The 14,558-nt window shown below is 36.5% G+C and overlaps 1 protein-coding gene across 1 annotated transcript in view; it reads left to right on the forward strand.

Moving 5' to 3' along the window:
• The window catches only part of Nrx-IV (neurexin-4), a 405,554-nt gene that overhangs the window by 322,238 nt on the left and 68,758 nt on the right, over positions 1-14,558 (forward strand). The window contains exons 16-17 of the mRNA XM_090384064.1: positions 5,100-5,270; positions 10,890-11,108. Of these exons, the coding sequence (XP_090240190.1) occupies positions 5,100-5,270; positions 10,890-11,108 (390 nt within the window). The remainder of the gene's footprint in view (positions 1-5,099; positions 5,271-10,889; positions 11,109-14,558) is intronic.

Consider the following 14,558-nt stretch of genomic DNA (forward strand, 5'->3'; position numbering starts at 1 on the left):
CAAGCACAGACCACGCTGAAAAAAAATCCTACCCCGTGAGCCTTGCACAATCTCTCCAGGGCTGAATTGATTGACAAGTCCCTCATCATATACTCCCTTCTATCATGTCTGGGCAGAATTGCAGACAGTTTCAAATTTAACCCTGACTTGTGACTTTTTTCCTTTTGTTAATTTTATTAACAAAAATAAATTATTTTGGAGTTGCTGTTCCCCAAGTGTAAAACTTCTCATTTTGCAGCATTGAATCATAGCTGTCATTTTTCTAACCATTCTATCCCATAACTTCCATCTCTTTTTGGATTTACTGGAGAAAATCAGTCTTTCACCCAGCTTGACCCCCTTCTCTGTCTCATTGTTGTAATGTAGTTTTTCTCTCAATTTTGGGGGGGGGGGGGGAAACCTACCTTAATAGGAATTAAATTGTGCAAATTTCTGCTATTATCATTAGCAAATTATTTTTAAGTATAATTATTCCTTTAACGTGAAATCAAGTTTTCTACGGTATAGTAACCACTCTTATACCATGTGAATATGTAAATTAAGATAGTTTATTTAGCTAATAACTAAATATTACCTGCCTATGTTACCTTAATAACTAAGTATGGTCTGAGGATTCGTTCCGACAAGGTTCTGAAACGTTACATTAAGTTATAGGTGTTTGGTTATTAGATAATAAACTAACTTAATATTCACATGGTGTAAGAGTGTAACAGTGAGTTGCTGAATGTGAGTGGGCTTATGGAAGTGAGAAGACTCTGCCTACAGACACTTGAATTTTCCACTAAAAATTTGCTCCAACTCTGTGGTGTAAATTTTTAAAAAGCATTGTAAATATGAAACCTCTGTACCAAAATGCCTTTAAATATTAATTTCTTGTTTTGACCAGATTGCTCAACATTGGAGCACAATTACTGCCAGAAATTAGAAGTGTTTTAAAATTTGTGAAAAAAAAACAAACCTCATGATTACTATTTTTTTAATGCAGTAGTATCCCCTGTCAATTTATCATTTAATTTGATTTCATTATTTCTCGACCTGAATTCCAGAGAATTGGGCTTTTTTTAAACACAAGTCTGACAACGATGGCCAACATCTGCGATATCTACCTTTGATTTTCAGAGCTACTTTTGTGCTCCTCATCTATCAGAACTGTCTACTATTTGTTGAAAAAATAAATAAAAGACTGCAGCGTGTGTTGGAAGATTCAGGAACAATTTTTATATTAACAGGTGCTTCATTTGAATTGTATTTGAAACAACCTTGGAAAAACTTAAATTACTACATACATAAATTTACCTGGAAAGGTTAACTTGGAGATATCCTGTATTCGTAACTGAGATGGCTAACATTAAGGTTTCAACGCTGTGGAAATTTGTCTTTTTTCTGCTCAGGGTCTTGTTTTACACTGGTCAAAATGATTAGAGGTGCTGTGAAAAAGATCACAACATGTGTAATATTTGTGTAAATATGACACACAGATGCTACACAAAAAATTGGTCATTTGTGCTATTTGGAGCATATAATAGCTTGAACACAGTCTTCTACACATTTGCTTATGGCATTGAAGTTAGAGTGTGGGATTAACACATTTTCTCTATTTACAGGTATGCCAGCTGCAACTGAGGGGGGCAAGTTGGGGGGCGCACACAACTTTCATGGGAAAAGTAAGTGGCAAAAAAAGGAATCATTGCATTAGGCAGGCCTTAAGAAAATCTTGTTAAAGAAGTAGCTGAATTGGTTGGTTGGTGTTTCAGAAAGAACAGTAATAATGCTTTTTAAGGCAAGAAATTAATTGAAATCAACCAGAAACATTAGAATTATGGTTGAAAGCCTATTCTAAATGATCAATGGCAAATATTGTGCCTAGTAAATTTAAAAAAAAAAAAAAAAAAAAGTTTCAAACAAAACAAGAACTGCTGTGAACAGTTTAACCGAGGACCTCGTCAGCTGATTTCTGAGGGAGCTTTGCAAAGACCATTATTAACAGCTATGCATAAAAAAGCTTAGTATATGTAGACTAAAAGAGGCACAAAAACTGGAAAGTTGTAATGTGGTCTGACAAATCCAACTTATGCTTATACAGTTGTCCTCTGCTATATGTGGCTCACTCAGCTCTTTTTTGCTATAGTTCCCTGTTCCCCCAGAATAACGCTATTTGCTCCAAACACCTTGGAAGTTACCCATTAGCTTCAAAGGTGTGTTCTTTGATTTTGCTGTTAAAAACTGAATTTTAACCAATACTGTAATTAACAAGAAAATGGCTAATTTTTAACCAAACTAGAAGTCCTGAAATTCCAATTTATATGACAGGGAAAAACGTTAAAAAGATATCTGTTTACTGTCCCAAAAGTTATTTTTCACACCCATGAATAATTTACATCTCTGTATTAACTTTCCGTAGCTATATGTTCTGGCACAAGTTTTTTGTGTCCACAACTGTAAAATGCTACAGTCACGTGCACCATTTCTTGCATATTATAAAAAATGTGAACTTTGTACATTTTTCCACCCATCAGTGTTTTGGGAAAGTGAGCACCCATCCTAGGATTCTATTAACTGAAGTTTATTGTTTATAAAAATTCTCTTTAGGAACTGTTATTTCTTGACAGTGAGTTGCTTTTAGCTGCACACTGTTCAATGATGCTGTTTTCAATTTAGTTTTGATTTCTATCTCAGTTCTGGTTTACATATCATTTGTGCAGTTTGCATCCAAGTGATTGATTTTAGTTTACCGTGTAGGTAGTTGTAGGTAGTTTCAACTTTTCTTTTTTGAAAATGGCCTCGAAGAAATCCATTTAATCAGCCAGTGCTAATAGCACAAAGAAGGCTATTGGAAAAAAATTTCATTAGAAACTAAATTGGACATTCTAAAAAGACAGGATTTGGGAAAGTGCTAGATTTACACTACATTTAATGATTTTGAATGATTGAAAATTAATAGTATCACAAACTGAAGTAAATAATATAAATATATGGTTCTTTAATTTAAAGGTAAGTTTCCTCACATTTCTTGACCATATACTGTATTTGTGTTTTATTGCATAAATTATGTATTTAAAGTTAATATGTTTCTGCTACATTTAATATTGTTATATAGAAACAATAAAATAAGCCAGAAACATTAGTCATGCCAACAATTAAAATTATTTGTTATTTCCTATAGATAAATCTCTCCTCCTTAACTCTCATAGATTCACTTAGTGCTCTGTTTTTGTGACCCCAATTAAGATCACTAAGTGGAGGATGCTTGTACTCTAATAATGCCAGGTACTGAGTTCACTGGAATAGTAAGAGACATTGTATCCAGACTGTGTGTAAGGTGTCATTCGAGCTGGCAGCAGGTTAGTGATGCTTTGGGGATGTTTTAACTATTATGAACTAGGTCCCCTTACTTGAAATACCAGCCCGAATGATCAGGTTGTACCTTTTACTGAACATTTGAGGGACAATCATGATTTTGATATTCCCATATTTCAAGATGACAGCTGTCCAGTTCAAAGGGCCTCTACTGTTTTAAACTGGCAAGAGAAAAATGAGAGAATGGTAGGGCATTTAAATTAGCCAGCCAAGTTGCCAAATTTTAATCCTATGGAGAATGTTTGGGACTATTCTGAAGAAAGTGAACCACAGTAATAGCATCCAGCAAAACTTGAATGAATTATGGGTTCAGTTGTTCTCATAATAGCCTAATATCGATATAAATTATTTAAGGTATCTAATTGGATCACTACCAATGAGAATTAATGAAGTGATTCATGCTAAAGGAAGGGGTTATACATTACTGATTGAAAAAATTACACAGACGACTAATTTTTTGTTCAGTGTTTATATGTACCTAATGATGTAATTGAAGCTAAGTTCTGGTATGGAATGGCATTAGAAATGTTTGTCAAAAACATGTAAAAAGTCCAAATTAACTGCAATACATCAATGAAATTCATGTTGGGGGAGCAGGTAGACCAATCCATACAGGCAATGTGCACATCTTCCAACATATTGTTGATCAGCTGTACCTTATGGGGTTAAGCACTGTCATCCACCAGAACAAACATTTCCTACAGCATCAGCATTGGGGAGGGCTGTGGGTCACATTGCTGATGTGGAAGTCTGTATGGCCACAGAGACTAATGCCACCCAATACCATCAATTCAGCTCCACCGAACTCACTGTGTTCTTGTACAAACATGGGATTGTTTCAGATTTCTCCTTCACGCCTGCTAGGACCTGACAAGAATCATACTTCAGGCTGTACCTAGATTGCTCTGTGATGAGCACACAGTACTATTCTTCTTGACAGACAGTGTTATTCACTCAGTAAAACACAGTCTCACAGAGTTCACATATGCAGTCTTGCCTCAGCACTTGATGGTCTGTAACCCTGACTTAAATGTTTATAAACTGACTGAAACATTTATAAATTCCAAAACTTGTCATTACAAGTTCTGTAATTGATTCCGGAACTTGCTAATGACATGTTGTAGCACACCCAAATATGCCACAGCTTTGCCATTGTGACTGTTCCACCTCCAGTCTCCAAGTGACTCTCCAAACAATAGACTCAGGCAGATCCATCTAAGGTATTATTTTCAGATGCTTCACTCTGATGATCGACAGGTTTGTTGTGTTTTGCAGCTGTAGTTTACAAATGAGATACATCTACAACGTGGTTGAGTATTTAATGAAATGGTTGCATGTCTGAATGTGTATGTTCTTAGCCTGTATTTTTTTGAGAATGTAATTTATTCACACATTTACAGACATCAGCCTGTAAATGTGTGCTGTCATTGTGGCCACAGCGGATATCAGTAGGGTATTGTCCAGTAGAATGTGCAGTGGTTGTCTAATTGTTTTGATCATTGTATTTTGATATTCATGTGGATGAACAGCAGAATACTCTGATCAAAACAGTAAGAGGATTACTAAATTAGCATTATGAGCATTTCTGAATGTGTAATTTTAGAAAAAAAATTACTAAACACTGCAATTCAGGAGTCATTAGAAAGAGTATGGTTAGTTTAAATACCTATAATGAAATTAGCAGTTTTATATATTGCAAATATTTACTTTCAAGATGTCACTAATATTGGCATTAATTGCAGCATTGTTTGACAATGTGATAACATTCCGACATGACGATGCTACTGTTGACCTGCCAACTTTTGATATGGGGCATGCAGGAGATATATACCTCCAGTTCAAGACTACTGCTGAAAATGGAGTACTCATTCATAGTAGAGGACCAACAGACTTCATTAAAGTTATGATGATTGGTAAGTACAAATGAGGAAACATTGATACAAATGAGGTAAAGCATTTATAAGTATGAGGGTGTATTATAAATTAAGGTACCAAATCAATTTGCATGAAAACTAACCAATTGGCACACTATGGCCACAGATGTCGATGCACCTAATAAATCCCCAAACAAACAAACTAACTAACCAATGTTACCTACACTGGTTTTCATGCAAATTAATCTGTATGTCATAATACATGCATAACTTCCATTACACTATATATAATGTGCTGAGCTAGTTTCAAAATGACAGCGGAGTCCAGGATGGAAGTTTGCCATATCATTAGGTTTTTATAACAAAAAGGGATACCTTCCATTCCCCAGCAGTAATGTATCATGGAATCATTGATGTGATGTTATGAAAACAAGTGAAATGGTGTAGTGCATTTGATAGTTGCAGAACAGGCAATGGCTCAGTTGCCTCCACACATCTTGGACATAGGAGAGCATTTGGTGCATCAAGGTCATGATGTAGGAGAATCATTGTATCAAATTGTGCACATCATCAAAGACTTCAATTTGTCTTTTGACACAATTCAGAATATTGTGAAAAAACAATTTTGGTACAGAAATGTCTACTTGCAAGTGCCAAAGAAACTGAATGATACCCACAAAAACAGAGAGAATAAGGTGTTCTCTAACACATTTAACATGGTAAAAAATGGAGACTTCATGCCATGTAAAATATGTCTTAGTACATGTCACGTACAAAACTGTGCATTATGATGGTATGTGATCTCCAGATCCAGAGCTGCTTACATGATGCAAAAGCATGCATAATCAGTTACTAAGAAACTCAAGATAATGCCTTTTGCAAAAGGAAGCTAATGCTTCTTTGCAAAGCATACTGTTAATAAATCTGATACCACAGGGTGACACAGTCAGAAGCAGTAATTTCTGGGCTTATTGTTTCAGTGTCATTTTGTTGCATAACATTTCACTCTGTCATAGCAACTCAATATGTTGATTTTTGATTCCCCCCTTTCATTTCTCTGAACAAATTTTGGTGTCATTCGATGCGGACTGACGAGTACAGTTAAAATATATCTTTTTTACGGAGATATCCCCCGAAATTTAAAAACGGTTCAGGAAAAACTGGAAAAATCCGGTTTTTTCTCCCGATTACAAAAAAACTGTCAAAGTTACTCTTTTTTCAACTTGTTAGTAGTGAAGGGAATCACTATTCGGTTTGAATGCCGTTTGTTTCGTGAATTTGCCTCGTTCGGTTGATGAGAACAGGCATCTCAAATGAACGTGCATTATTGGCAAAAGTTAGTTCTAGAGGCTGCTCGGAAATCGTCGATTTCGCATTTCTCCTTATTTTTTCTTTTATATTTTCATACTATTCGACGGGGAATAATGAGTTTAATTAAAGCCGCTCTTTTTTTTCGGAAGATTTCAATGAAATTTAAAAATTATACACGAAAAACCATTGAAAATGCTTGTGAACCTTGTCTTTTTCGTAAAAAAAAATGTAAAATAATTTTTTAAAATGTAACTTTTAACAGTCAATTATGTGTGACGTTAACATTCTGCATCGAATGAGGCTAAAATTATTGGCCTGCGTTGAATAGTTTAAAAAAAAGCCTTTGGCTGAGCAACCTAAAGACCTTCGCACCCGTATATATAGGGAGTAGTGGTTGCTTGGAGCTGCTGACGCTACCGCGTTCTGGCGACAGTCCAACGTTCGCATGTAGCGTGCCGGCTGGCGTCAGTGACGCTCCCGCGTTCTGGCGACAGTCCAACGTTCGCGTGTAGCGTGCCGGCTGGCTTCAGTGACGCTCCCGTTGGCCGCCCTGTGGAAGCAGAACGGTCGTTCCCTGACTGAATGAAGCGGAACGTGGCAAGAGTGGCGCCGACGGCTTGGGCGACGTGCAAAGAGCACTGCCCCTGAATTCAGTGAACGGAACAAGGCGTGCGGGCACTGCCTCTGCTCCCGGTCTGTGGATGGTGGCGGTGTGAAAACTGCCCCAGATCGGACGACGGCGGAGTGAGCACTGCCGTCGCTTGCTGCTGCACGATGGAGGTGCAGTGAGAATTGCCCTCGTCTCGACAGTGGACGGCGTTTCTGCACATCTATTCTACAATTATCTTTCCTCAATTTGAAACTGTGCCCCCTCGGGTTCTTAGTCTGAGCAAGAGGAAGAATCCCATCAGCATTCAGCTTGCTCGACCAATTCAAGGCCCTATACACCTCAATCAGATCACCTCGCAGGTGCCTATTCTCCAGGCACTGCAATTTGCAGAACTTAAGCCTTTCTTGGTAAGAGCACCCCTTTGTTCCCCTCACCAATCTTGTTGATTGGGAAGAGACTGAGATGAAGTAGAAGAATTGGAATTATAAATGATTTGATAGATTGATACTGCTGATAAATACTACTGAATATTATGGGCAGAACAAGGGGCTGTAGACAAGGAATGGAGTCATAATTGAGTTTTGGCTGTCCTGGACTTGTTATGTCATAGAGAACATAACTAATATGATAATACTAATAAGGATTTCTGCCAGATGTAATTCACTCTCAATAGCATCTACTTGCACAATGGATGCTTTAAGGAAAGTTGCATCTAAAATTATATAAATACACATTGCTTTGAGATTTTCTTTAAAAAAAGAAGTACCAGTTTACTGTAGTAGAGAGGACTTTAATAGAATAAAAATTATATTAAAAAATTATCTTTTGGGAGGAGTCCATTTCATTAGAGACCACAAAGCGTCAATACATTTTGGGACTTTTCTGGATTTATTGGGTGACTGTTTTCTACATCAGTAAGCTAGAAAAGAATGAGAGAAACAGTACTTTTGATCTGATTGTCAGCAGTGTCTCTTCATGCATTAAGAATATCTAGATAAAGGAACCATTAGGTAGCAGTAATCATAATATATTGATGTGGGGCCTACTTAAAGATATAACTACTGTCAAGGGTAAAGGGGAAGGATTTTGCTTAAAGGCAGTGATAGTGGTTCTGCACAATTTTTAAATTCTCTTCAATGGGACCAACTGCAAATTCTAAATGGGAAGTAATCATAAAAGCTACTAAGTTTTTTACAAGATAAGAGATACTATTTAAGGTTTAGATCTAAACAGATGTCAGATGAACTAAAGCGACTAGTACCAAAGAAGAAAAATTCATGGGATCAATTTAAATTGGTAGGAGGCACAGAAACATACGATAAGTACCAACTAGTCTGCAATCACGTAACTAAGAGGGTCAGGCAAGCTAATACAGATTATAAGTCCTTGGCTAAGAATGTAAAGAAAGGCAGCAAAGAATTCTTTGCTTATGTTAACACTAGAAGGAAAGGGATGAACCACGTAGGCCCACTAGATATGAATGGTGTAACTGTTGGTGATCCTGCTCAGGACTGCTGAAAAACTGAATAAATATTTTGCATCTACATTTACCTGTGAAGAGGTTTTTATTGATGAATATACTAAAAGCACACAGTTATAACTGGGAGCTAAATGGTTTTGTGATAACTGAGAAGAAATTGGAATTATTTAAACTAAAAGTAAATAGGGCACCTGGAGCTGATTGGGTCTGTCCAATTACATTAAAAGAGGTGAGCAAACCCTTAGATATCATTATGAGAGCATCCTTGAACTCATGGGCAGTCTCTACAGATTTGAGATGGGGACAATCTCTCCCCATTTCACAAAAGGAATCAAAGGATGAAGTAATTACAGATGACCTATAAGCTTGACTTCTGTTCCAGGAAAAATAATGGCATCACTGATTAAAGAAGTAATTAAAACTTGAAGAAATCACTATCACCTGAATGTGGTTTCAGGTTTAAATCATGTACCCTATTAGCTAAATAACATTTTTAGCTTTCTAAAGGAGATTTTTGGACACCCTGTATGTGAAAAGCAAATTGAAGGCCAGCTTACTATATATATATATTTATATATATATATATATATTGTAGAAAATTAATAAATAACTTATGTAAAGTTAACTAAACAAGAACTAATTAATGTCATCTATACATATCTAGATAGAACATTACATCAGTCTTATTATATATTTTTTGTATAGTTTAAGTACAATTAGTAAAATAGGTAAGATATATTTCATATAGGATAAGCTGGTAGCTACTTAACTATTATATGTATACTATTACAAGTACAGTGGTACCTTGGTGTGCGAGCATAATTCGTTCCGGAAACGTGCTCGTAATCCAAAGCACTCGTATATCAAAGCGAATTTTCCCATAAGAAATCATGGAAACCGAGATTATTTGTTCCAAAACTCAAAAATATTCATATACTGTAAAAATGATTAATACAAAATACATACATACCTTTTCATATTTTTAATATTTAAATTTAATATACATAAAGCAATCGAATTTATGGTAGGACGACTTTCACTGTCACTAACGGAATCACTGCTATCTGTTGACTCTTTCTTTTTGCGCGACTTTAACAAGGAACCTCTCCAATGACACTTGCCTCCTCTTGAGGATTTCACGGAAATATGACATTGCATTGTCGTTAAACACATTCATTGCTCGCACTATTACAAAATGAGGAGGCCCGCTTGATACACATAAACAAAGCTGCGCGCATGTAGCAATTGAATAAACAACACCATAAAGGCAGAGATACACTATTAACACCTCACATTTTACTAAAGCGCATTTCTAGGGGTTACTACCATAAAACAATAAAAACAATTTCCAGTTATGTTCTTGCTAGTGGAATCTGTTATAAACTGGTAGTAAACTCGATATAATTGCATTTGCGATTATACTGATAGCTGAAATTGTGTTGGTTTTTAAGTTATTATGGTGAAATGTGTTTCCCCTTCACTGATATAAAAAAAAAATACATTTTCAGAATCTTCTCTTCATTCCTATCGTGTTGCGTTCGGTTGGGGTGATTCTGCGTTCGATTGCCATTTCTTGTAAACACAAAGGCGAATCGTGCATAAGCGAATTCGGTTCGTGTTATATAAGCTATCGTTCGCGTATTTATAAATCGTGTATGATCGAATACGTGTAGTGTGAACACGTGTTATACGAGGACTGACTGTACTCGTATTGCAAGACCTCGCTCGTTTATCAAGTTAAAAATTTATTAAAAATTTTTGCTCGTCTTGCAAAACACTCGTAGACCAAGTTACTCGCAATCCAAGGTACCACTGTATACTATATTATATTATAATATATTATAAGTATATTATATTATATATTATAAGTATACTATTACTTAGTTATGGCTATTATAGGGTTAAGTAGCTACCAGCTTATCCTATATGAAATATATCTTACCTATTTTACTAATTGTACTTAAACTATACAAAAAAAAAAAATATATATATATATATATATATATATATATATATATATATATATATATAATATCCTTTGCCCCTTATGTGAATGACATTCCCTTTTCATTTATATATTTTTCATTCTTTTGTTCTTACATTTTTAATTTTAATTTAAATAGCAGAAAACAATAATTTAACCAGTTAAGAACTACATATGGTGTACTTTTATGCAAATGGTGTCTTTTTTTTCTTTTTTTTTTCTCACAATATTTGATATATCTTAACTGGGACATGAATTTCTTTTTAATTCTAGAGGGAGATCAGATACAGTTCCAGTATCATGCAGGTAATGGTCCTTTAGGAGTAAGTGTAGAAACATCATATAAACTTAATGATGATCATTGGCATTCTGTATTAGTGGAGAGAAACCGCAAAGAAGCTCGTGTAGTTGTGGATGGTAGTCTCAGTGGAGAAGTGAGAGAAAGGGCAGGCCCTGTCAGGGCATTACATCTTACTAGCAAATTAGTTATTGGTAAGTGCTCTGTTTTCATGCTTATCACTGCTAAAGAGTATATATAAGTTAAACATTTGTTTAGTAGAGTGCTTAAATATTAAATGTTATATTTACAAATATGGGAATTATATCTAATTTTAAACTCAGGGCATACAGTCCTAAGACCTCTTGAAGTATTGCTGTAACCTTTTAGTTCAACTTGGGTGCGTATGACCTATTTTTTCCTGATAAGTCTGTATAGTTCTGTATAAGTCGTCTGTAGATTCTTGCACTGCTTCTACTCAAATGAGCAGCAGCCTGGAAAGCCAGTTGCTGGGGATTTCAGGAACTGCTGTGAGTCGTGAAACAAGTAAATACATGGTCTGTGTTAGAGTAACTAAGAGTAAGAACAAGTGCATGTATACTTGCATGGACACCAGTGCTAGGCGTATAGTAAATAAATTTGATGAATTTGAAGTGCTGATTAAGACATCCAAGGCAGATATTGTTGGGATATCAAAAACGTGATGCCACTCAGATATAAGGGATGCAGAATTGGAATTTGGGGAGTACGATGTGTACAAGAAGGACAGACAGGGTAGGAAGGGAGGAGGGGTTATGCTGTTAGTTAAGAAACACATTAAATCTAAGGAAGTGCATCCAGTCGATATAGATGAACAGTGCAATGTTGTTGAGTCAGCTTGGTGTGACATAAGCACTGGAAAAGCAAAAATGAGGGTCGGAGCTTGTTTTAGGCCTAATGACTCTGATGAGTACAATGAACAATTATACAGAGAAATAGTGGGCCAGTGAATCAGTGTCTTATAATGGAGGATTTTAACTTCCCAGATATAGACTGGAACTTGTGGATTGGTCACTTGTACACTAGCAAGGCTTTTGTGGATTTATTGGATGATTGTTTTCTACAGCAGCATGTTAAAGAGGCAACAAGAGGGAGTAACACTCTTGATCTGATTATCAGCAGTGATTATTCATGCATTAAGAATTTACAGATAAAGGAACCACTAGGTGGCAGTGATCACAGTGTACTGATGTGGGATTTAATTAAAAATGTATCTACCATCAGGGGTAAAGGGAAGAGTTTTTGCTTTCGAAAAGGCGACTACAAGTGTCTCAGAGATTTTTTAGGTTCTATACAGTGGGACCAACTGATGATGTTACCAACAGCAAATTCTAAATGGGAAGCATTCAAGGAACTAATTTTGGAAGCTACTAGGCTTTTTGTTCCAACTAAGAAGTACTGCTCTAGGTTTAGGTCCAAATGGATGTCAGATGAACTAATGAGACTCGTGGAAGAGAAGAAAAATGCATAGGATGCACATAAATTGTCAGGTGACAAAGAAGCCTATGGTAGATAAAAGCTAGTCTGTAATCAAGTCACAGAGGAGGTTAGGTAAGCGAAGGCAGATTATGAAAAATCTTTGACAAAGGATGCAAAGACTTCTTTACTTATATAAACTCCAAAAGGAAGGAGATAAATCAGATTGATCCACTTGATATCAATGGTTTGACTGTAGATGATCATTCTCAGATAGCTGCAGAACTAAATGAGTAATTTGCATCTACATTCACACATGAGGAGTTATTCAAGGAGGAGAGGACAAGATGTTTATCAAATTCTAACAGGAAGTAAAATGATTTTGTAATAACTGAGAGCAAAGTGGAGGAGAAACTGTTGAAGTTAAACATAAGAAAAGCACCTGGGGTAGATTGGATCTATCCAGTTATATTAAAGGAGGTGGCAAAGGAAGTAAGCACACCCTTAGCCATAATCATTAGAGCATCCTTGTACCTCAGGGGAAGTCCCCACAGACTGGAAATATGCAAATGTATCTCCAATTCACAAAGGGGGATCAAAGAGTGAAAACAGTAATTACGGACCTGTTACTTTGACTTCTGTTCCAGGGAAAATAATGGGAGTCACTGGTTAAAGAAGCATTGCAGGGTCATCTAGACAAGACAGCAGTAATAATTCAGACACGGCATGGGTTTGTCGAGGGGAAGTCTTGTTTGACCAATTTTATTGGATACTATGATGTGATTACAAAGGAACTGGATGCAAAAAATAATTTTGATATCATATACTTGGATTTCAGGAAAGCTTTTGATACTGTTGCACATGGAAGACTACTGTACAAATTGGAGCAGAATGGTATTAAGGGCAAGTTGCTACACAATGAAATAAAAGGATGGTTGAGTGGGAGAAGACAGAGAGTGGTAATCAATGGATACTGCTCTATGTGAGCTAATGTTATTAGTGGTGTCCCTCGGGGTTCAGTGTTGGGTCCATTGTTGTTTTGTATATTTATCAGTGATATTGATGTAGGTATATCAAGCTTAATGTCAAAATTAGCAGATGATACAAAGGTTGGGAGGGTTGTTAATAACAGTAATGATGCTGCAGCAGGATCTGGAAAAGTTGGGTAGATGGGCTGAGAAGTGGCAACTGAAGTTTAACATTGACAAATGCAAAGTACTGCATATGGGTAGCAGTAACCCAGGAGAAATGTACCAACTAGGTGGTGTTACACTCAGGGTAGTGGAGAATGAAAGAGACCAGGGGGTAATTGTGCAGTCAGATATGAAGTTTTCTGACCAATGTAGACAGGTTGCCATGGTAGGTCATGGGGGCTTGTCAATGATATATGGGAATTTTGTGAACAGGAATGAGGAGGTGATTATCCCCTTGTGTAAGACAATGGTCAGGCCACACCTTGAGTAGTAGTAGTAGTAGTGGCATGTGATGCAAGAAAGCAAGTGTATGAGCTTATGCAGCATCAGCCAAAAAAAAAAAAAAAATCGCACCATTCCCTCCAAATGCCTGTCCAGTTCCTCCTTAAATTTATTCAACCTATCAACTTCCACAACAACAGATGGAAGTTTGTTCCAGCAATTAACCATCTGCTGGCTAAAGGCAAATTTCCGCACATCTATTCTACATCTGTCTTTTCTTAATTTGAATTTATGCCCCCTTAGGTTCGTAATCTGAACAAGTGGAAGGATCCGATCAGAATTCAGTGTGCTCAACCCATTTAAGGCCTTATACACCTCAATCAGATCACCGCGCAGGTGCCTAGTCTCCAGCCACTGCAATTTGCAGAACTTAAGAGGATCCCTTCATTCCCCTCACCAATCTTGTTGCCCTTCTCTGTACACGCTCAAGTAAATCTACATCCTTCCTAAAATGAGGCCTCCAGACCTGTACGCAGTACTCAAGGCGTGGCCTGACCATTGCCTTATACAGAGGGACAATCACCTCCAATTACCATTCTGCTCCAATTTGTACAATAGTCTTCCATGTGCAACAGTGTCAGAAACTTTCCTGAAATCCAAATATATGATATCAAAATTATTTTTTGCATCCAGTTCCTTTGTAACCACATCATAATATCCTATCAAATTTGTCAAACAAGACTTTCCCTTAACAAACCCATGCTGTGTCTGAATTATTGCTGCAATCTTGTCTAG

The sequence above is a fragment of the Mastigoproctus giganteus genome, chromosome 1 (assembly GCF_048544385.1).
Source record: "Mastigoproctus giganteus isolate SK-2022 chromosome 1, ASM4854438v1, whole genome shotgun sequence".
NCBI lineage: Eukaryota > Metazoa > Arthropoda > Arachnida > Uropygi > Thelyphonidae > Mastigoproctus > Mastigoproctus giganteus.